General features: G+C 46.8%; 1 protein-coding gene across 2 annotated transcripts; it reads left to right on the plus strand.

Annotated features, from left to right (window-relative positions):
• The first annotated feature begins 832 nt into the window (after positions 1 to 832).
• Positions 833 to 22,560, plus strand: camsap3 (calmodulin regulated spectrin-associated protein family, member 3). Of its 2 annotated transcripts, none has more exons than XM_083677209.1 (17): positions 833 to 1,315; positions 7,112 to 7,374; positions 13,149 to 13,289; positions 13,469 to 13,555; positions 14,860 to 14,998; positions 15,146 to 15,285; positions 15,498 to 15,582; positions 15,769 to 15,811; positions 15,919 to 15,989; positions 16,169 to 16,241; positions 16,350 to 18,456; positions 18,562 to 18,689; positions 18,806 to 19,098; positions 19,216 to 19,318; positions 19,425 to 19,543; positions 19,672 to 19,790; positions 19,920 to 22,560. In XM_083677209.1, the coding sequence occupies exons 1-17, from the start codon at positions 1,183 to 1,185 to the stop codon at positions 20,220 to 20,222; spliced, it is 4,347 nt and encodes a 1,448-aa protein (XP_083533335.1). In that variant the 5' UTR covers positions 833 to 1,182; the 3' UTR covers positions 20,223 to 22,560. The 2 variants fall into 2 exon arrangements, with proteins under 2 accessions (XP_083533335.1, XP_083533336.1); XM_083677210.1 differs by having other exon boundaries at positions 18,565 to 18,689.
• Positions 22,561 to 22,988: the final 428 nt, after the last annotated feature.

A 22,988-nucleotide genomic window follows, 5' to 3' on the forward strand; every position in this document is an offset into this window, starting at 1 on the left:
ACACATTCTCACATTAGACTACACTTACTACATTAATTTGTCTACTATCTGGACCTGCAGAATGGGCAGAGCAGAACTAATCTAACTGGTATGTTTTGAATAGTAAAGTATAGTACAATTTACCTTTACTATTGGTCTCTTAACCCCACTCAAAGGATTACCTGATTTGTTTTAGGGGAGGAAAAGAATAAACATGAATTGAGGAAAAAATAAAAGTGTGTTCTTCCATAATTAGATTAAAATAGTTCAGCGTAATCCTCTTACAAAGTTACTCCGGAGGGACGCTATGAGATCTCTTGGAACTTTCAAGGACATCATGTGATGGGGAGGTGCTGAGAGTTTTGTTTTCCTTGTGAACAGAGGGGTATATGAACCAACGCCGGTAACAGCCAGGAAAGAAAAGGGCTGCACCACAACCAATAGCCTGCTATATTTTGATATAGACCTCGCGGCTGCGATCGCTAGGAGATTAATGCTTAACATTGGATTTATATGATTTATCATAGGCTAGTAATGTGTACACTCAGACACAAATCATATAATGTGCTGAAAAGATGATTTATTGCTATACAAGGTTGCATGAGCAGGGAGGGCTATTTAAAAAAACAAAACAAAAAACAGGTTATTTATTTGCGCAACCCAATGCAGTGAGGTTCCACCTGTAAATGCACCTGTCTCAAAGAACCATTATACCTCTACCTGCTGGTTGCGTTCACACGCCCTAGATCCCGCCCTCTCGGCTCATCCTGAAATGCTATTGGACACTTGGTTGAGTGATTGATGCCAGTGTGGAGCACCTGGAAATCAGTCATCAGCGGGGCTCTGTACTGTAGAGCTCGTCAAACGCATTGCGATGCGGACGATGAAACAGGGGAAATAAAACGGCTTTTTTTTCAAGTAATCCAAGGGTTTGGGGGATCTATTATGCTCTTGAGCTCCACGTATTCTTCTGACTGTTCTCGTCTCTGAATCCGGAGTGAAGGATATATCCTGGACTGAAACCAGCCGACAGTGTCTGGATATTTTTCCCAGAGAAAACGCTTATCCACATCCGTGTTCCTCAGCCCTAGTGCTATGGAACAGTAACATAATGATTGCTTAAATTCTGGTTATCCTACGTAAACAACTATTTTCTAGCTCTCTTTCCTCCTCCCGTTTCCACGGCCTGTCCACGGACTCGCTATGGTGGACTCTAATGCAATGAGGAAGACTTTTGTGGTCCCGGACATAAAGCAATTGGATTTGTATGATTTTACCAGGGCAAAAATATGCGCAAGTGTGGGGTGGCTCTTAGCCAAATCTTACGGCAATGCAGGTATGTGCTGTAATGTTTTACATTCTGTGTTTTTCAACATTGTCTCACCCTCCCCTGTGGTCCAGCATTGTTCCCTGTCTGTCAGTGTAATGAAAAGCGCATGCATGAAGGTGAACTGCGCTGTGTGTAAACTCAGCGATTTTGGGCACACAAAGAGCACATGAAAGGTTGGAGCGTGCGCTGTAAGCACCCCGTTTTAACCCGAATAGCTGTCGTTTCTCAGACTCCTGGGCTGTTGGGCCCCAATACTGCATTATTGTGTGTGTCCCAAAAATGTATCCATATTCCAGACTCAACTGTTATTTTGTTGTAGGCTAAAGCCTATTTTATGACTTAAGCCGATTTAAGATAGCTCAATGCCAAATTCGACTGGTGCATTAGAGGTTAGATGATGATGACGAGGCATTGTTTTTTGTTTTTTTTACAGCTTGCTTGAGTTTCGATCAGCAATAGGCCTAATTGTAACCTATCTAATCAATTTCAATGTGCAGACAGGGAGACCGCTGTGCCCTAATGCGACGTTCTTTCGATAATCGCAGGGTTTTGTTATATCAACAAATGACAACTTGACATCTACATTTGCGATTCAACATAAGTCAGTTTCGCTGATCATCTACAATGATAATAGACAAAAAAAAGTGTGGCGCGTGTATTGAACCCACCCGGCCTCCCAATGACGCGCATACACACCCACTTGAGAGAATCCTTTTGTTGGATATACGCCCACAGCACCATTTAAAGCTAACCCATTTTGAGTTCCATGAATCTTTACAATTATGCAGTGTGAATTGTCTCCTCTCAATGACAATTTTATTATTAGACAGGCACACACCTGCACATTCCAATATTTTAATGATTCCTCTATTACCTATTCTTACAGGACAAAATAATTCCTTTACAAAATATGGCATTTTATTGGTCAGTGGTTATTTAGCTGAGCCACAGATTGGGGGGGGGGGGGATGTCTACAGGCCAAAGCTCTATGCAATTGGCACATCCTACCTACACTACTGAAAGTAGGCCCATTGAACCCAAAGTGAATTAGCAGGTCCATCTCAGTGAAAAAAAGCTCCAGTTGGAAACAAATTCTTACTTTCCTTCACATTCCTGAGATGTAAACAAACCTCCTCAGCCAGTGATAATGGAATGAGCTTGGAGTTTTGGTTAGGGTGTGACACAAGCTGAATTGTACTTTAACAACCTGGCTTATGTGTCATGTGTTACGCAATTCCTGGCCACGGGTCCAGACTCCAGGCTGCTGCTGCTGGGTGCCCTGCTCTGTATGTACTTCAACAACTGGCCTGTCCAACCACGCCCTCCAGTCAAAGTTGCACTCTTCGCCAGAAGGAATACAAGTAACTGACAGCAGGTGTGTGTGTGTGTGTGTGTGTGTGTGTGTGTGTGTGTGTGTGTGTGTGTGTGTGTGTGTGTGTGTGTGTGTGTGTGTGTGTGTGTGTGTGTGGCTCAATGATCCTGCTGAGCTAGGACTGCAGTTATCTTCCCAGGGTGACATCATCAGTTCTCTTCCCAGAATCCGAACCATGTAGAAGATTGCAGATAGGCCTATCACAACAGGACTTAGACATCCTGGTCCTCCCCTCCACTGATTTGTGACAACAACGGTCATCTGAGTCAATATTCATCCCATGATGGGTTTTCAGGCTTGTCTACAATTAGGCTTGTCTACAGGTCTACTACCCTAGAGAGAGAGAGAGAGAAACAAACTCAATTAACACATATGATGTTATCTTCCTCATCCTGACCCCCCCCCCCCCCCCCCCCCTCTTCTTATTGATTTACTTCCTTCTCTATTCCTCTCCAAAGAGAATTCCTTAGATAAAATGAAGTTCCTTGTGAACAGAGGTTATACAACCTCTCTGTTTGTTTAGCACAGCTGAAACCTGTTGCCTTAGCTCCACCTGGCTACAGAGCTGCCTGGATCAGTCCTGAAGCCTGCTGGCATGATTACTCATATTCTCCCCATCCGTGTATCTTGGGTGCGAGTCAACAGGTAAAGAAGATTCTAGCAGGAACTAAGTAAGTCCACTGTTGGCATGGACACAAAATGGCTGTCTTACTGGCTATAACTTTTCAGTGTTTCACACTCTGAGAATCCCCTTAACAGAAGGGTGGATTGTAAAAGGTGCGTTGTCTCCTGTTGTCCAATATGGAGTGTTGCACTTATAACAATAAATGGTCTCTCAGTAAATGAGGAAAACATGTTATTTTGGTCTGTAGGGGGGAACTCTGTACTTTATTCTTCTTAACTTTAAAAAAAAAATATTATAGTATTTCTAATTGGTCCTTGTGAAACCAAGTCTGTGATTGGGGATATCCATGTCGAAATTGAGGATATCATACTCTGCTAAGTGGCTCTGTGAATTTTTAGGTCAGTAGGAGACCCCTGCTGTGCCCTGGGTTGGCGGATGATAGTATGCCCTCTCTAAGAGGTATGTGGGGGATCAGGATGACTACCTACCCATTCATATGTTTTCGTGTCCCATGCATTTCCCAAACCTGGCTGTGCAATCACGGAAAGTGTCATTGATTTACTTTAAGTATCAGTGAGATTGAGATTGAATTTATTGAGTCAAATACAACATCTTGGGATTGTGGGGTAAAAGATGAGGGGATGGAGCAGTTAGTGGCGTAGCACACTAATGCACATACCACATAATCGCAAGGTTCCTGGTTCGATACAGACCCTCGACATATCTTGCATGTCATCCTTCCTCTCTCTCACCCATCCTCCCTGTCAATCTCTACTGTGTCTATCCCAATAAGTAGGATAGCATAGGATAGTTTCCTCTTTGTACTGCAGGCATGTTTGAAACAGAGTCGCCCATGCTCAGCCTTGATAGTGTGTTTAGCTTAGGGTTGTGTCATGTCTTTAGTGTTATATCTTTGAGCCCAGTTGTCCCATTGAGGTGTTTGGATGACCTCATCATTCAGGACCAGAGGTCACGTGCAGGCCACATAATAATGCTGCCATTTTCACCGTGTCCATTTTTGTCTAAGAGTCAGACCAGAAATTTAAGCCAACTATGGCAACAATGCATGGCCTTGTTTAAAACAGGTAATGTTCACCACTCCAATGTCAGATATTTTTGTGAATGAGGGAGTATTAATGACTGATAAACATATTGATTTCAGTGAAATATTGATAAATTATGATGGGTGACTTTTTTGAATTTAGTTTTTAGTTATAATTATACATTATAATTCAGACGAGTTCATTTAGTGCAGACATTTGAGTCGGAGCTTCCTCTCATTGCTTACCTTACACACTTACTGCATATCTGAGCTCTTGTGAATAATTAAAGTGTTCTTGAAAGGTCCAACAGGACAGACCGTGTTCTCTCTGCATGACAGTTATGTGATTCTGGAGGCTGCACTGCCCCTTAATTCAAACAAAGAGGTCTTAATGTTCAGTGTTCCCATGACAACCCTCCTGAAATCCAACGCTGCTTATGCTGGTCAATACTCTCTGGTGTAAAGTGGAATTGAGAGACCCAGTTTAACCTTACAGAACTCTCCCCAGGGATACTAATATAGCCAAAATTGTGGTAAGAATTGACTAGTCTCTGTTTGTGTGTATGAGCTTGGTATACATGAGAGTTTATTTTGTGACTATTGTCTGAACACATGTCTATAATGTTTGTGACATGACCAGCACACTAACTCAATCGATCAATTATTAAGACCACATGGCCTCTGCATCCCCCAGCCAGTCAAGGGTTGCGGCCTGGGGGTGTAGAGTAGACAATACAGTATAGAGCTCTACCCAATCTCTACCGTGACTGTATCTCAATTTAGCTGCCACTGTAATTTGTTTTAATGGATTGGATTTTGTTGACACAAAGCATCAAGTTGTTTTGCGCAGTCATTTAATTTGCATTATTTTGTTACAACCCTGCTTCCAGAATTGCGTGGATGTGCATGTCTATGAACGTTGGCCTCTCACCTAGACCAATAGATAGGCCCTGACTTGTGACCAGGGGGAGTGAGAGAGAGGCGGGTGCTCCAGTTTATGTCTGCAAACAAAGAGGGTAATATTTGCGGTCTAAATATTGTCTTGAGGGTGTATCTGATATGACATTTTCCTCCATTTAGTTGACTCATTACTGTCTGTCTGTCTGTGTTTTTATTGCCCTTATGTCTTTCAGCTTTTTCAAATGAAGTGTGAAGTTCTCTATTTTATGTTTGTTGTTATGGAGTGCAGCAGGTGCACAGGTCTTTGAAATGGGGTTCATATTTGCAAAATGTTTATTTTCAGGTATCGTTCCCTGTCCATATTTCAACATGATCTGTGTGACACAGACCGGTCATTCATTCACTGGACTGTCCTACAGGGAAATAATGCTTCTATCGACCACATCCATCTGACATTGCTGTGGGCTTTGCATCCTGCTTTGCATTCTGCGTTGAATTTTTCTCAACGTCACGTTGGTGACTGTGGTGATGCCTATACCTAATTTTTCCATGTGTAGTATCTAGGCCTGACCCAGATCCAGCTGAATGAGACTAACAGTGATTCACAGGGTGGGCTTGTTTATATTCCTAACAATGCCCCAGGAGTTGTAAGACACATAATAATGGGACATTCACACCCAAATGTGCTCTTGTGTGATTCATTGCTACTCTACACCTGTAGTTGTTATTCAGTGAGGGGCGATCTATAGAGACCGAGAGGTAAGGCTATTGTCTGTGTGATAGGCGTTGCATTAGTATTGTGCCCTTTCAATAGAACCATCACAGAACCCTAATGACACAACAACATGGTCAGGAGACTCCCATTATCCTTCAGTCTCCTCATGTGTTTAGGTTCACTAGTAATAATATGCTGAGACATGTGATTTCACCTAACTCTCCTTTCAGACACTCTTCCTTTCCTTTAACCGGTCCTTCAACTATTCGACTCTTCACTCGAACCTGAAGGGTTTGAAAAGTGATGTGTATGCTTGGTGTCTGTCCACGGATGTGTAGGGTTGTGTAGGGTTCACACCCTCCAGCAAAACCAGTTTGTTGGAGGGTGTGTCAGGTATGTGTTTCGGTTTTGTTTGTATGGGTTTGTGATGTATGTTGTTGACTGAAAAACCAGTCCAGAGCCCTTAAGTTTACTTTGTGCTCTTATACACATCTCAGGAGCTTCACATGGCAAATAAGCCTGACTTACAAAACAAGCTGTGGACTGCATTGAAGGAGACACTGTGGAACACACCACAGTATCATAGCTGTAGGGAGAGAGTGACATGAGAGCTATTGAACAGACAGGAAAATGGATGAGTTGATCCTAGATGAAATTGGAACCAGTGTATCGTGCCCGTCCCCCTGGCCTTTTGATTAGCTGTCCGGTTTTGCTGTAAAAGACACACACTCTCTCCCCCCCCCCCACACACACACACACACACACTAGTGCGCTTCGTTTAACCCTTGTTCTGCCTGCTCATTCAGATTGTAGCTCTAGGGCAGAGGCCAGTTGTCTTGGCTGATCTGCCGGTGCTCTGCTAGAGCACAAGGTAGCAGCAAACTGTTAAACCTTCATGCCGTCATTGATCACCAAAATGTACCATCAATGTGACTCCATTTCTCTTACTGAATGTGTGTTTGTTTGACAAAAAGGGACTGCAAATGGCATGATTTGTTTACATTCCGTGTTACTTCCTGTCCTATTTTCAGAGAGCATGCTAAGAGATACGTTTTGTTTTCTCCCTCAATCATGTCGTGTTGCTGTGGCTATCTTTAGCGCTCTCATGAAATAACGTCACCCTCTTTGTCCCTCTTCTCCCCCTGTAGAGAAGGTTCCAGTGGAGCTCCGCGATCCCTTCTACTGTGACCAGTATGAGCAGGAGCACCTCAAGCCTCCCGTCACACGACTCCTACTGTCCTCAGAGCTCTACTGCCGCACCTATGGACTGCTGCTGGGGAGTTCGGGGGGCGAGGCCCCTCCCAAGGACAACGCAGCCCTGCTGCAACTCCTCACCAAGAGTGGTGTGGCCCCCAAAGACCAGGATGCCCCGGTGATTGACGCTGACCTCCGACATAAACCTATCAAAATGGTAAGTGCGGTGTGGCATGTCTATAGAGTCATTCAGTCATTGGCTTGGTTATGGGGAAGTGAACAAGGTGAGGTTTCTATGACCTTGTGCCAGTCTTGTCTGTTAGTTATATATGTGGGTGTTGGTCACCACAGGTTTAATTAAGGGGACATGATCAAAGTTGTTTTGGCTGCACTGGATATTGCCCTGGTTGTCATAATCAATAAAGTGATCGACCTTGTCCCTGACAGGGATGTAGAGGGGCAGTATCACCCTTAACCAGGACTGTTAGCCAGGCAGAGGAGGAAGAGCAGGGGGAGAGTGGGGACTTATTTATGCTTTGATTCCGGGGATTAGAGGACATCAAAAAGCCTCCTTCCTCTAGCTGACACCCACCCATCCCCCACAGTCACCCAAGCCGCTCCCCGAGGATGAGTGGATCCAGCTGTGAGGGCCAGGGGATTCAGGGGGAATACAGGGGAAACTCAGGGCGGCTCTGCTATGATTCTAGGGCCGCATTGGGAGGACAATAGGTGGTTCAGATCAGGCCTTCGTTTAGAACAATAGCTGAGTAGTTCTAGTGAAACTGGAGCCCCTGTGTTTGGAGAGCACTCTGGTCCATGTTTTATGGACTTGTAGCTCACTCTCAATAGAGCTTATGAATCAAGAGGAACTGGTTTGTCAATGGTTGAGAGGACAGTGATGTTCTGTTTCTCTTTCCAGCATCAGTTATGGCCATCAATTCTCAAGCATGTCTGCTCTGTTTGAGAACCAATTTTCCGTTGACCAAATTGGCCAAACGATCTGTCTCCACTGCCAATTAGAAGGGGAACCCTCCTTTGTTTGAGAGAAAGTCACGGTTCTTCATTGTGAACTATATTATACCCAGCCATCTCTCTCTCTGTGTTTTGAAAGCCTGGTAGTCTCTGGGGACCCATGTAGTCAGGTGAAAGTTGTCTGCTCCGCTGCCCCCGCCTGGTGGCCATGGCAGCAGGTATGCGCCTGGCGGTGCTGTGGTGATGAGATCAGTGGTGTGTGTGTGTGTGTGTGTGTGTGTGTGAGAGCTGTGCTCAGCTTGTGCTGCCTCAGCCCTGGGTGATGCCACCACCAGGCCAGGGAGCGTCTCAGCTGGCCAAGAGCTGTCAGTGAACTCTGGGCTCGGCTGCTACTGTTGCCGCTGAACGCTGCAGTGCTCTCTGCGCTCGCCTGTTGCTGCCTGGCGCTGTTATGCTCTCTGATCTTGTGTGCTGCTGCTGCCTGGCACTGGAGTGCCAGCGACACAGAGAAAGTGGGTCATGCAGCAGCAGCAGCAGGAGGATGGAGCAGCAGTGTGGGCCTTGGCCAGTAAACAGCTTTGGAGGAACAGCAATCTGCTGCAGCGCTGCCTTATACTAAAGCTCAACATATCTGTGCCACACACACACACACACACACACGCGCGCACACGCACAAACAAACAAACAGAGAAGCACACACAGACAAGCTTCCACACAAAGATATCCTGTTTGCTCATAGCTAACCGCTGTATTGCCTTTTTAATCTTTTATGCCATGTGTTATTGACCACTCACTGGACTGTTATTGATAACTCCACAGCTTACATCACTGGAGTTTACTGCTTCCAAGGTCCAACTAATGCTGACAAATGCCAGTGATATGTCTGCAGTGTGGGTATTCTAAATGCAAAGCCCCACCCTGAGGCCTCTCTCGCTGACAGTAACCATGATCTCACTGTGCCATTGCTGGTAGCTGGAGGTCTTCTCCTGTACTGGTCATGCTAGTGGTTGCCCAGCCCCCATCACTCCTCAGATTGAGGATAAAGATCTGTGAAGATTAGTGATAATCTGCAATCCAGACTAAACGTCATCATCCCAGTCTATATTAACCAGAGAGGACCTCTGACTCATCTTTCCCCTCACACATGTATAGCATATCCGACCTGTTTATGCATTGCAAAAGTCATTGCAGTACTCCATCTTATATGACGTGTTTACATTAAATATGATTTACAGAGTTTATTTTATTTGATAACATTCTTTATGTTTGCGCTCTTCACATAATTGCATTATTATATGGCAGACACAGTGATGTAGCAATGCTGTAGATAACCCTGAACCAGAAACGCCGCTGGTTGGCTAGTTGCTGACACTTGGGTCTTAAATCATACTGCTGTGTAGGCAGGTTTTCGGTCAAGTGAGCATCAGTCGAGAGCTCAGTTGGGATTGGAAGTGGCATACTTTATCCCCGGATCAGGAATGCTAAACATCGTCTCGCAACATTTGGTCTGTCATGGGGTCGAGCCAGGGGAAAAATAATGTCCGCTTACAATGTAACTTTCTTTGTTGGTGGTTTTGTTACAGAGCAGAGACAACAAAGGAATGTTGCCAGATTGCGTCATTGATCTTGTAATGTGTTGTTTATGAGGAAAACAGCATTATCCAGATGGGGCTTGTATAAAGCTAGTCCAGATTGCTTTTGCTGCTTGAGTATTTAGGCATCATGTCATGGCTGAGGGCCATGTGCTGTCAGAGGGGTTCCTGTCCTGTCCAGCACCCCCCACTAAGCCCAAGCCCCAGACCTGGACCTGGCTCATCCCCCTGTTTTTCTCTCTCCGTAGGCCGGTTAACGGGGGGGATGGGGTTAAGTCATATTTCAGACGTAATCAGATTTAACCTCCGTCCATAATCGCTCTTAACGATTGGCGAGATGCCTTTGCATTCATTATTTGACACACAACCAATATTTTCAGCTAATATGACATCTTGTGGATGGATTCATTGATTTAGTATGAATTATTTTAAATATGTAGAATATGCTTTACCAAGGCTTTGAATGCAGTAGCCTCAGGGTCCCGAGCGGTGAGCCGGTGTTAAGCCGGGAGCACTGCTGTGCTCAGGATTTTGCTGAGGTGCATTGTGGGTCAGATTGTTGGTTGTTATGGCGATCTGGCAGGCTGTGTGCACTGTGTTCCAGGGTTGCTCCTCTCTCCCCTCTCATTAGGGGAACTTGTGATTTGGCTTAGCGAGCTCTGGAGGGTCAGGACGGGAAATCCATGAGCCCCCCTCCCTGCACTCTCCTTTCATTCCTCGCCTTTGTCATGAATTACCCTCGACTCTCTCTCTCCTCCAAATAATTACTGTACCGCACAACAGTGCAAACTCACTCTCACTAGTCATTCTTTCACGTTCATTTTCACTCTCTCTCTCTCTCTCTCTCTCGCCTATCCTTTCCTTCCTGGTCTCTGTCCAATGTCCTTTCTCTGAGGAACAGACCTTCATGGCTCATTGTGAACTAGGAAATAACTGTTTGGTTTACTGCTTTCTGTTTTGAAGTATTTTTTTTAAAAGGCAGTTATTAAAAGGCAACCATAGCTGTTGTAACACAAGTCTTCTCACAATGTTTTTAATCAACTGTGTCAGGGAGTGGTGCTCTGAGCCCAGTGAATAGACCTCTGGCACCCCCACCCCACAGGCAGCCTCGCTCAGCCCAGCAGACATCATTACAGCTTTGTCCCCGTGCTGCCCTCAGCCCCTGTCTGTCTGTCTGTCTGTCTGTCTGTCTGTCTGTCTGTCTGTCTGTCTGTCTGTCTGTCTGTCTGTCTGTCTGTCTGTCTGTCTGTCTGTCTGTCTGTCCCTCTCTGACATTTCCTCTGAACGGTAAAGTCATGGCTCAGAGACAGGCAGTGACCCTGCCTCTTAGGAGCACACAGGCAGCCCTGAGTGAGATGAGCCATCTCATCCCCTGGCCCAGGGAGAATACTATCTGACAGGCCACTGCTGGCATCGCCAGATCTCCCACAGCACAGCACAGCACAGCACCAGGCCAGCCGTGCCGAGGTCAGCACTTCACATCAAGCATGCATAGACAGCAGTGCTGCAGACGTGCGTGGAGCAACCCTGGCCACAGCCCTTAGCTTGAACAGTGTGTACAAAAACGAGAATGCCATGACTCCCAGACAGACATTTGTAAGTAGCCATCAAAGGGAGACATTACACTGCTTTGCACAGATTAGGCTCAAACTAGTGAGATTGGGGATTGTGGAAAGGCCCCCCTTACAGGAATGTGTTGTTATGACCTGCCTGTCCTCTCGATTGGACAGAGTTAATGATTATAACAGAGTGCAGGCTGTGGTTAGCCAATGGTGAGGAGGGAGGAGTCCCACTGCGGTGTGGGATGGCAACTGGTGTGCGTTATGTGGAACACAAACTGACACAGATAGAGGAGACAAAGATAGTAACATAATGTAACGTGGATCTAACACGGTCAGTGTAAGAGAGAAATAGGCAACCGTGTAGAAACAAGCACAACTGCAGTATATGAATGGTTATAAACACTTGTGTCCTTTTCATATTTCATTTCACAAACGTCCTTGATCAGTGTTGCACCCAATGCCTCTGGCCTGTCTACTGTAAACAGGGCATGTTGTAGCTTCAGAATGAGCATTGTGCTGCGACAGCTCGAAGAACATCCCTGACCCAGCCTGTGTGCCCAGTCCAGGGCCCACCCCTGGGGCTCTGTCTGGTCTGGACTGGGTCCTCCAGTACTGGCAGAGAGCCCCTGGTGTCTGTCACTTTGACAACCACAGGAAGCCTGCAGACTGAGATGACTTGTTCTGCTCTGCCGTCTGTCCTTGAGACCTCCTGAAACCATAAGAGCACTTATCTAAAATACCCTTCCACTCTAAGCCACTGTCCTTCACTGGCATTGATTAGAAGGACTCCCGTTGTGTATACACAGTCTAAGTTCCACACGTCCTATTGGGTCAAAGGTAGCTCCAGTCTGTGGGTGGTGGCTAGCAGTGGAGGTTGCAATGTGGACAGTAAGGGCTGAGGTGGAGCTGTACGGTCCCCAGGTGTTGAACAGGGCCCCATGGTGTGGATGGAGACAGTGGCTAATGAGCTAACCCTCTTACAGCAGCTAAGGCGCTCTCTCTGACTGAGCTGATAATGTTGTTGTTGGTGCATTTTAATGCGCTCCAGCCTTGGGAAAAGACTCCTTAATGGGCTCTGGCTATGAGAGAAGGAGCGGTAATGGATGTTATTTAAAATATACTGTATGTTAGAATTGCCATGGGGTGTAATAGCTTGGGGTGTGCTGCAGGGAGGTGTGGTTGAACCCTTTGTGTTGTAAATTGATTCATTGTTATATGGTTGTGTTGGTGTGAAAAAATTGGGGGTTGAGTTTATTGTTTTACACCCATGTTCTGGTTCCTCTGCACCACACACACACACACACTGCAACACAGATGTGGAATTCCTTGGGTTTCTGGAAAAGACTGTAGATCTACCAGTTTTCCCTAGTGAGTTCATTACAGTGCTATTACTGTATCCTGCAGCCTGTCACACATGAGTCATACTGCCATGTTTCGCAGCCGAGGAGGAAGAGGGAGACAGGAAAAGGCAGCAGGAGAGAAGGAGGGAGGAGCAGATAAAGAGAAGTACTAGAAGTCCCTGATAATGCTGATGGTTCAAAGTATGCTCACACAAGTACATGTGTGTACATACACACACATACACACAAGCTCTTGTGTTGACACAACCAGTCTTTCTGGTGACTCAGGCCTGGACCCAGGAGACACCTAGTGGCTGTATACTGCATTGATCTTGAGGTACTGCAGCTGTGATCTCCAGGCTCGGCTGCATTATCACGGGCTGTGCTTTTACGACAGCAGTAGAAATGTCAGTGCCCACCGTTATTGCATTAGCCATAATTGATTGATGCTGTGAATGTCATCTGAGTTCGGTGGCCCGTCCCCCTCCCTCACTGTCCCTGTTCTCTCTCCTGCGATTGGTGCAGAGTGCCCACCTGGCAGTGATGGATGCCCTGATGTCGATGGGTGCCATGGAGACGGTGAGCACAGTGAAGATGTCTGGCGCAGCAGAGCTGCTGGGCGGTGGAGCCAGCTGGGAGCAGGCCCTGCTTCACTGGGTTAACGGGGTAAGGACAGGAACAGGCCATGTCGCTCCCACTCTGTTTGTTATCCTCTCTGGGAACACTAATCATCATTACAATGGATGTTTTTCATGCCATGGTTGAATAAGACGTAATATAAACCTGTAACTGATTATGACGACATACATTTGATATGTCTGACTTTTGCTCCATTTCTCCCCCAGTTGAATCAGAAGCTGAGAGAACGCACAGAGGGTGCACAGAGTGATCCATCTCAGGCCAGTACAGAGCCACAGCCCGTTCAGCCCTCGGTGAGTATTATGTTACAAACATGCATACATACATACGTACAAGCCAATGCCCAACACGTCATGACATGCACACTAACACTTACATTATAAACTGACTGGGATTACATGCACACTAACGATTTGACTACTAACACTCTTACATTTACTTTTACTTAGTATAAGCACAGTATGTGCAGTGCATTCATGCGTATCAAGTATTCACAAGATACTCGTCGTTACCTTATAAACATTCTCCCACTCATACACACTACATACACAATATCCAACGTAAATGCGGGTTTGTGTCATTTCAAAACAACACCCTCATCACAACCCAGTCTTTCTCCTCTATTGCCTTGATACCTGTCCTCTCCTCTTTCTCTCTCCTCCTTTCCTTCCCTTCTTAATCTTTTCTGACAGTGTCCCACTCGCTGGTACTGGAAACTTGTCCCTGTAAGTTCCCATTTCTCCACTGTTGCATCTCTCCCTCCATCTTCATATTCTCTCTCTTCAGATTTCTGATGGACAGGTCTGTTTTTTCTCTCTCTCTCCCCCTGCTGGCTCAATATGAGAATGAAAGCAAAGCATGCTGCTTGCCTGCTTTGACTGCACCAAGCTGTGCATTACACTCTGCTGATGTCATGGGGAGGGGACAGGGAGGGGCAGGGTGTTGTTATTGTTTAAATGTATTGGTCCATAAATTACATCTAATCCACTAAGGGTTCTGGTTGTGACATCCAAACCAGTCCCTCTGGTCCCTCTACAATGACTGGCAATACCTCCTTCTGTTTCCTCAAAGAGGTTGTTAGATGAGCCTGTTTTCCAGTAAGGTGGTCGCTGTGTTGACACTACTGCCTCTGTTCTGTTCAGTAGTCCTACCTGTTCTGGGATGAATATCCTCTCTACTGAGAGTCTGACTTGTCCCACTTTCTCCTGACAATGCCCTCGCTGTCTCTGTCTGCACTCATTTTCTCGCTCCCCTTTCCCTTGGCTCCTCCTGTCTGGCTGCACCTTTCTCTCCTTCCCCATGGCATGTTATCTGTCCTGTCCTTTTCTCACTCTTAAGCACCTGTGCAAGTTTCACATGTCATGTGACCTTTGAACCTGATGTGTGTTGTTTGTGTGGATATATGTGTTTTTAGTTTGTTCACCCATGTTTGGAGAGCACTGGCCTTGACATTTGGTGTTGATGTGAACTTATTCTTCAAAGGAGTGCATTGAACGGTGGAATGTAGATCAACTGAAATACAAAGCCAAGCAAAGAATCTCCCAAACTGTCCCTTTTTCAATCAGTGACAGTGTCTCTCTCTCTCTCTCTCTTTTAGATCCGGTACAGGAAGGATAAGATGCAGTCCAAACAGAAGCCCACATTTCCAGTGGTGACTGAAGTGAAAGACCTCTCCAATGGCTGTGCCATTGCTGCTGTTATACACTACTACTGCCCTGGCCTACTGCGACTGGAGGGTATGAAAAGCCTCCATGGCCTCTTTTTGTTGTTATGAAACACCATGTTCTATTCAGTATTCAACAGCATTAACCTTGTAGAGTGAATAGATACCCCTGTTTTCATCTGCCTCATCTTCTTCTTTGTTCTTTTTCTGTTTTTGTTAGATGTTTGTATGAAAGACTCCATGTCTGTGGCGGATAGCCTGTACAACTTGCAGCTTATCCGAGAATTCTGTGACAGCTGTCTGAAGGGCTGCTGCCCCCTGGTGTTGGAGGACCTGCTCTACACCCCACAGGAGCTCCAGGTACTCGATCTGACCTCCTGAGTGCACTCATTCAGGCGCACATGCACAATTACCTCTGGGTATATTAATTACTATTAATTACACAGTATCACATTCCCAGACAACAAATATCACACAATGTTCTATCTGTTTTATCCACAAGCGCATAGACTTTCCACCAATATGAGGTTGTCCTAGTGTATGATATGTTATTTACTATTTGATATGTTTAGGTGAACTTTATGAGCTTCCTAGCAGAGCTGCTTGGCTGGTTCGAGGTACAAAGGCCAGAGTTTGTTCAACCCCTAGACATGACTGGTAAGTGTAGCCATGTTGATTGGTATGTCTGTGTGAATTTTGTGTGCTTCTGCCATGTGTGAATTGTGTGTGTCTGTCACGTGTGAATGTTTTTGAGAGGATTTTAGAAGACATATTCTTTGAATATGACTCTGATATGAATATGGCTATGATGTTTCACTAATGAGATTCTTTATTTTCCTCTAGATGCTTCTGCACCAGTGACACCAACCGGTTCGAGCTGTAACAGGTACAGCACCTAGTCTTACTAGATGAATTGCACATCTGTCGTGAATACAGTGTTCGATGTATGAGGAGTGCTTGCTTTGAGTGACATTATTTTGTTCTCTTTTCTAGTCGCTCTCCTTCAATCTTCAAAAAGCCATTCCTTCCCATCTCCTCCCCAGTGTCACCAGGTGGTGTGAAAGGTGAGAGCAGAGTGATGCCACTGCCTCATTATACTGTGGTTTATGTCTGTTTTGTGTTGTCTGTGTTTTGTGTATATATCATGTGTATGTTTGTGTGTGTGTGTCTTTGTCTGTGTTTTTGAGCATCTTTGTGTGCATGCCTTGACTTGTGTCTGTGTGTCCTATTATGTTCACTTCAGGATCTCTGACTCAGTCTACCTCAATGTCTCATGTAGAGGGAGCTGGAAGAACATGGGGCAAGAAACCATTCAGGTATGCCCTCTCATCTGCTCCATCATGCTATCTTTTAGTTCCATACCTGCTGTGTATTCAGTTCTCTTTTCATACTAAAGTCTAATGTCTCTCTCTGTCTCTCTCTAGTCGTCCCCTGTCCTCAGCAGTGTCCTTCAGTATTCCCTTTGGACTGGACAGTGATGTTGACATTGTGATGGGGAACCCTGTGGGTGCCATAACCCGCTCAGTCAGCTCTGACAACTTGAACCCAGTAGGCCAAACCATGACTCGTGTGCCCTACACACCCCCAGAGGACCTCAGCCACCTGCTCAGCAAGCCCCCCGGGTCCAGCGGCCCCCAGCGAGCCTCCTGGGCCACCCAGAGCACCTCGGTGCCCCTGCTTGTGGAAGAGAATGGCCTGGCAGAGAGTGAGACGGGGGAGCTGCCCACCATCGAGGAGGCTCTCCAGATAATCCACAATGAGAGCAAGATGGAGCCCCGCCTGCACCCAGATGGAGCGCCCGATGGCTTCTACTTGCACTCCCCTGATGACCCTGCCAACGGCAGGCACAATGGCAGCCCTGTACCCCTCAGCTGCTCAGCCCCCCCCCGCTCAGGAATGCTGTACCGCCCCACAGGGGAGACTAGGGAGCCCAGCCGCACGAGACACACCTCAGAGGGCTCACGAGACGACGACTCTGTCCTGAGAGATGGGAGCGTGGACTCTGATGCCTCTGAGGACTTCCCTAAGACCCAGTCCACCCCGGTCACACCTGCAGCCAGCGGCCGCTCCACCAGAGGCTGCGGGGAGGATACACCGGACAGCGCTATAAAGATGACCAGCTTCGCAGAGCGTAGAAAGAAACAGGTGACAGACTCTCCCAAGGCCAGTGAACCCCCCGTCACACCGATGACCAGCTGGACCCAGAAGTCCCAGGAGGAGAGCCCCAGCAAGAGCCCTGCCCTCACCACGGAGATGTCAGAGCTGGGTGCACGTCTGGAGGAAAAGCGCAAGGCCATCGAGGCTCAGAAGAAACGCATTGAGGCCATCTTCGCCAAGCACCGGCAGAGACTGGGCAAGAGCGCCTTCCTGCAGCTGAAGAAGGAGCAGCGCGATGGGGAGGGAGAGGGGGAGGAGGGGGAGGGCCAGGTCAGCACCTCGTCCACAGAGGAGGATCTGAGCCGTCTCACACTGGAGGAGAGGCTGGCTCGCATGGAGGATGAGGAGCAGCAGGAGGACAAGCAGCGCCCCTCAGTGACGGACGAGGGCAATATCAAACCTTCACTACACCTTGACAAACAGGTCACTTTCTCCAAGGACAAAGCAGGTGCACAGGGAGAGAAGGGGGCAGTGACTCCAGGGGGAGAGAAGGGGGTAGCGCCACTCGGCGACTATAACAACGCTGTGTCAAAGCTGAATGCTGCTCTAAGCTCTCTACAGAGTGACATGCAACGCCTCTCTGAACAGCAGAACCAGCTCATTAGGAAGAAGCCTTCTCACAGCAACAAGTCCTGGGTCATCCCACCCAGCCCCAAAACCACCCCAGTCTCATCTTCCACTCGCATGTCCCGCGAGTCCACCCGAGACCTCAACTCCGCCTCTTCCTCTCCCTCGCCATCCCGCAAGGCAACCAGTCATGCCACTCCTCCCAAGTCTCCTCAGGTGGTCCACCGCAGGGCCCAGTCTGTGCCCCCCAAGAGCCCCAAGCACCACCACCAGGCCCGGCCCCTGGACCTCAAAGTCCCTGCCCTGTCCCGAGTCCTCACCCCCCATCAGAACGTGGACAGCATCCCCCACCTGCGGCGGATGTCTCCCTGGCAGTGCAAGGACCAGACCTCCTCTTCCTTCTCCATCGGCTCTGCTCCCACTGACACTGAGACGCGCTCTACTGGGCCCACTCCCACCCCCACCCTCACCCCTCGGCTCCAGGATGATAACCTATCAGACACAGGCTCCAACGACGACCACAGCATCTTCAGCATGGACTTGGACGCTGGCCTCTCAGCCAGGAAGGAGCGCCCTGGGTTTGGCGGCAGCAGCTCGGGGGCACCCTCAGAGTGCTCCTTTGAGAGTGACGTCCCCGCGACGGCGTTTAACGGCAAGCGCAGCAGCCTGATTGAGATCAATCTGTCCTCCCTGGGAGGGGATGGCGAGGATGACGAGGAGGAGGAACAGGGGCCTGATCACTTCTCTGACTCCATGAGTGACGTGACCGAGCCTGAGATGAAGGGCGGGGTTGGCTTCTTCTTTAAGGTTAGTGATTGGCCATCCGTCTGTCTTCTCTCCATTTGAGTTTGAGTGTTTGTTTTAAGTGTATTTAACCCTGCTTCTGTCTGTGTCTGGGTGTGTGTTCATCAGCAGGATGACAAGATGCGGCCGGAGGATGAGATGGCCCAGCGGCGAGCAGCTTTACTGGAGAAACAGCAGAAGAGGGCTGAGGAGATGAAGAGACGCAAACTGGAGCTGGAGAAAGAGAAAGAGGCCTGGTGAGATGTCTTTCACTTCCCTGCTCTATAGGATTTTAGGAAATCATGTGCATAGCCTTCAGCCACTCTCTACATCGTCAGACATTATTAACATCATCTTTCCCTTCAAACTACAGCAGGCCACAGTGGATGACCATCGAGGGCTGGGGTGAAAAGGGTGAGGAGAGGCCCCAGACCCCAGGCACCCCCCAACCGCCCCGCACCCCGCCTCCGGAGGGCACCCCCCAGCGTAGAGGGGAATTCACCAGACAGGAGTACGAGCGGAGGCATCAGCTGAAGATCATGGAGGACCTGGATAAGGTGCTGAGGCAGAAACCCACCACGGTCCGCGGGGTCAAGAAGCAGAGGCCCAAGACCATGTTTCGTGATGACTCAGTCCTCTCCCGTAGCCCTGCCAAGGGCTTTATGGGTAAATACCACCACTCAATTGTTTTGCTTATATTCTTGTCACAGTTACTATTCTTTTTTTGTGCCCTTTTTGGTCTTTAATAGTTTGAGCCTTCTTTATTTTGCCCTTTCTCTCCAGGTTCCAAACTCAATAAAGTCTACTCTCACTCAACCATGAACCTGTCCTCCATGGCTAATGACACCGGTAACAGCGGGACCCTGACGGTCAGGAAGTCTCCAAGGTAACTGTCAATCAAGTTAGCTGTTCACTGTCCAATCAGATTCACCTGCCCTGCTACTGTATGACTGTCCCATCTCTCAAATTCAACTCTCTTCTCCTCCCTACAGCCGATCTCACTCTCCCTCAAGATTGATGTCGCCAGGACGAATGGCCACTCATAATGGAAGGGAGGACTGGGAGAATGCCTCCACTGTCTCTTCTCCTGCCTCAATCCCGGAATACACTGGTAAATTACAGATTATGGAGTGAAAGCACTCTCTGGATCACTGTTAGATGTTGTACCTACAGATATGAGTTGAATACTTTAGATTTGAAGTCTGAGTATATACTGTATACTGTATTTGTTTATTTCAGGGCCAAAGCTCTACAAAGAGCCTAGCTTCAAGTCCAACAAGTTCATCATCAACAATGCTATTTCCCGCTGCTGCCTGGCTGGCAAGGTCAACGAACCACAGAAAAACAAGATTGTAGAGGTCAGAACCCTTTAAATCAACAACCCTTCCTGTCACAGAGTCCACATGGACCCTCCCACTCTCACTGCATGTTTTACAGTCCCATTTACCTCGCTCTCCTTCTTTCTCTTCCTTCACTCTCTCCATCAGGAAATGGAGAAGTGCCCAGCCAACCACTTCCTGATCCTCTTCCGTGACACCAGCTGCCAGTTCCGGGCCGTGTACACCATGAACCCCGAGACAGAGGAGATGGTACGGCTCACGGGCATCGGCCCCCGAATCATCAGCCCCGCCATGGTAGAGTCCATCTACAAATACAGCTCGGACCGCAAGCAGTTCACCGCCATCCCGTCCAAAACCATGTCTATGAGCGTGGACGCTTTCACCATCCCGGGCCACCTGTGGCAAGCCAAGCGCCCTGGGACCCCCAAGAAGCTTGGGACCCCCAAATAAAAACATCTTAAGGGGGACACATCTCAAGGGGACCTGGACAAATTGAATCAGGGCCACAACCTCCCCAATCAACTCCCCCCTGCCCCCCTTTTTGCTGGCATTGTTTTTGGCCAGCGTTGGTGATTCTGTTAAGAGACTGTTTCAGTACCCAGGTAGACCACCAGGGGTGTTTGAATGGAATGAGAATACTGTGCCAGCTAACAGCCTGCCTCTTGAGACTAACTTGATTGCTACATGTCAAGTGACCTGGGCCAGTCAATCACTACAGCCATTCATACAGCCCTGTCATTAGCAGGACCCCATATGAGCCTATGATTGGCCTGATCAGCCTGATATACCTAGATTGTAAAATAATGTTGTAATAAGACAGAAATTGTCTGAATAAGGTGGCCCATCCCCACCCTCTGGGCCTGCCTCCCCCTTGCCTCCCCCTGCCTTACCCCGTCCACAGAGTCATCCATGTGACCTTAAGCACTCGGTGGTGACGCTCACACACTGCCGCTGCTCAGAAAAAACATTACATAGGAGCAGAATAGATCTGCCCTCTCTTTCTCTCTTTTCTCTTTCTTTCTTTCCTCTGTCCTTTCTTCTTCGACTCCAGGGCTCTTTCTCCTGTTTTCTGAGAGTTTACTCAGTTCTCAGTTCAGACAGGAGATCTCAGCTGAATTAAGACGATCACTGCTCTCTCATGAATGTAGGGCACACCCAAACCACTTGGCTCCTCGGAGTGTGTTTTCATTGGCCAGTCGGGACGGGGAGGTACTGTAGTGGGCGGTTCCACCAGGGCTCTAGTACTCTGAGTGGCTGCTGTGCCTGTCTGTCAGAGTGGCATTAAGGACTCTGTACCACCACACGAGAGATGCCCTGCCCCCTCAGTAATGGTGTGCTCCGCCCAGCCCCAACTTCAGCTGTAGACATCTGGATGTGTTTTTTTTTATACTACTTCTGACATGTTTGCTGAATTAATTGCTTCAGCCTTCATGAGCAGAAATGAGACTGAACTCGACTTCTTTCCTCTTACTTGCTTTATTTCCAATTTCATTACGTGAGGAATGGAGATGTTACCTGAAATGATCTTGATGAATGATACTGGAAAATGAAGAAACTCTTTATACTCTGTTTAGCATTACTGGAAACAAATGTGTGAAAAAAAGAATCAATTATGATTTTATATATATATATATATATATATATATATATATATATATATATATGTATATGTATATATATATACTGTATATAGATATGAATGCTGTTTAATGCTGATTCCTTTCCTTTTTGACAATGATTTGTACAAACAAGTAAACTTTGTAAGCTATGAATACGCTAGCCTGCTGCTTTAGCATTAGCGAGGTTTGTGTATGTATGTTTGATAGAGGGAAAGCAAACGAGCGAGAGAGAATGAATAGAAATTGTCTGACAGCCGAGACTTTATGAACTGTCCACGATCTAGGGATAAATAAACCCTGAAGTAACTGAACAAGCTGTGTCATTTTTAATAATACACTAACATGCTAGTGTGTGTGTGCTCTCACACACACACACGCACATGTATATTGCCTGTTGATTAAGGATATTCAGGGCTGTATCAGCCCTTGTTTCCTGCCTCTCCTGGATTGCTGACTGCTTCACTCTGTTTGGGTGATGGCAAGTGATTGTCACTCTACAGAGTGTGGTGTAGTATGAGGTTTTGGGTCATCTCTGGGCCCACAACTCTAATTCTAGTGTAATCTGCAGGCACTTGGCCTTCGAGTCTTCTAGTCTCCTCTTCCCTTCCCTGGCACTACAGCAACTGATGTAGGCCAGCTGGTTTGTCTCTTGTCCTTGTTTCAGATCACAGACTGCACAAAAATGTCCTGTTTTTTATGAGATTTGAATTGAGATGTGAATATTGTTTAGAGCAGGATTTATAAAATGAAGGCAAGACAATTGGTTAGTAAAAGTGTGTATGATGAGGAGTGTATGAAGCTGGTGGATGTGTGTGTATGTATATGTTTGTAAAAGAGAAGGAGAGTATGTGGTAGTTGAACTATAACTGGATTATGTGCAATTCTCCTGTAGAAGAGGTCCCATGTTACCCTGGGTGTATTTATTGGGTAAAAACTAGGTCGTTCATTTGATGTTTAGTTTCTGATTTATATTATTTATGTTTTTTTTCTTTGGTAATGGTGATGATTCACACATTAATTTCATAGATGTCATGTCTAACATGTATGTTGTTCTTTTCTTTTGCTCTGTTACCATGTCTATGACAGCAGAGTATTTGCGTTTGTCTCACAAATTGTTCATGATTACAGATCTATCCCAGGTAACTGGATCAGACAAATAAAATCCTTTTAAATCATGATTTTTCATGTTCAGTTTATTTTACCCACCCATATTCAACATTTCAAGTTTGAAAAACACTTTTGTTTTCTTAAGTTTCACTCCATGTTATTGTTTAGTGTCTGTCCATACTGTATCACCAGTATTTCACTACCATTTAGTTCAGGAGACTGTGGGTTAAATGTGAACTGCAAGAACAAGTCCCCCTTTGTGGTCACTAAAACATCAGCTAAGATGAGTCTAAGGTACAAGGGAAATTAAATTAAAGCTTAGGTGGGTGGAGTCTAATCTTGCTCTTATAATTGTTCATTTACAGACACTGACACACTCACAACCGCTACTTTACATTAAGGTATTTTTTATTTCATACACCGATATTGTGGTGTATTGATGAGACTTCAGAAATGAGCACAGTATGGAACAGATACGATTTCATGTTTG

Source organism: Argentina silus, assembly GCF_951799395.1.
Source record: "Argentina silus genome assembly, chromosome: 9".
In the NCBI taxonomy this organism is placed as follows: Eukaryota; Metazoa; Chordata; class Actinopteri; order Argentiniformes; family Argentinidae; genus Argentina; species Argentina silus.

Coding starts and splice junctions, on each gene's coding strand:
- camsap3 (XM_083677209.1), top strand. CDS start 1,183: ATGGTGGACTCTAATGCAATGAGGAAGACTTTTGTGGTCCCGGACATA. Junction 15,286..15,497: donor ACACCCCACAGGAGCTCCAG/GTACTCGATCTG, acceptor TGATATGTTTAG/GTGAACTTTATGAGCTTCCT. Junction 19,791..19,919: donor AGAAAAACAAGATTGTAGAG/GTCAGAACCCTT, acceptor TCTCTCCATCAG/GAAATGGAGAAGTGCCCAGC.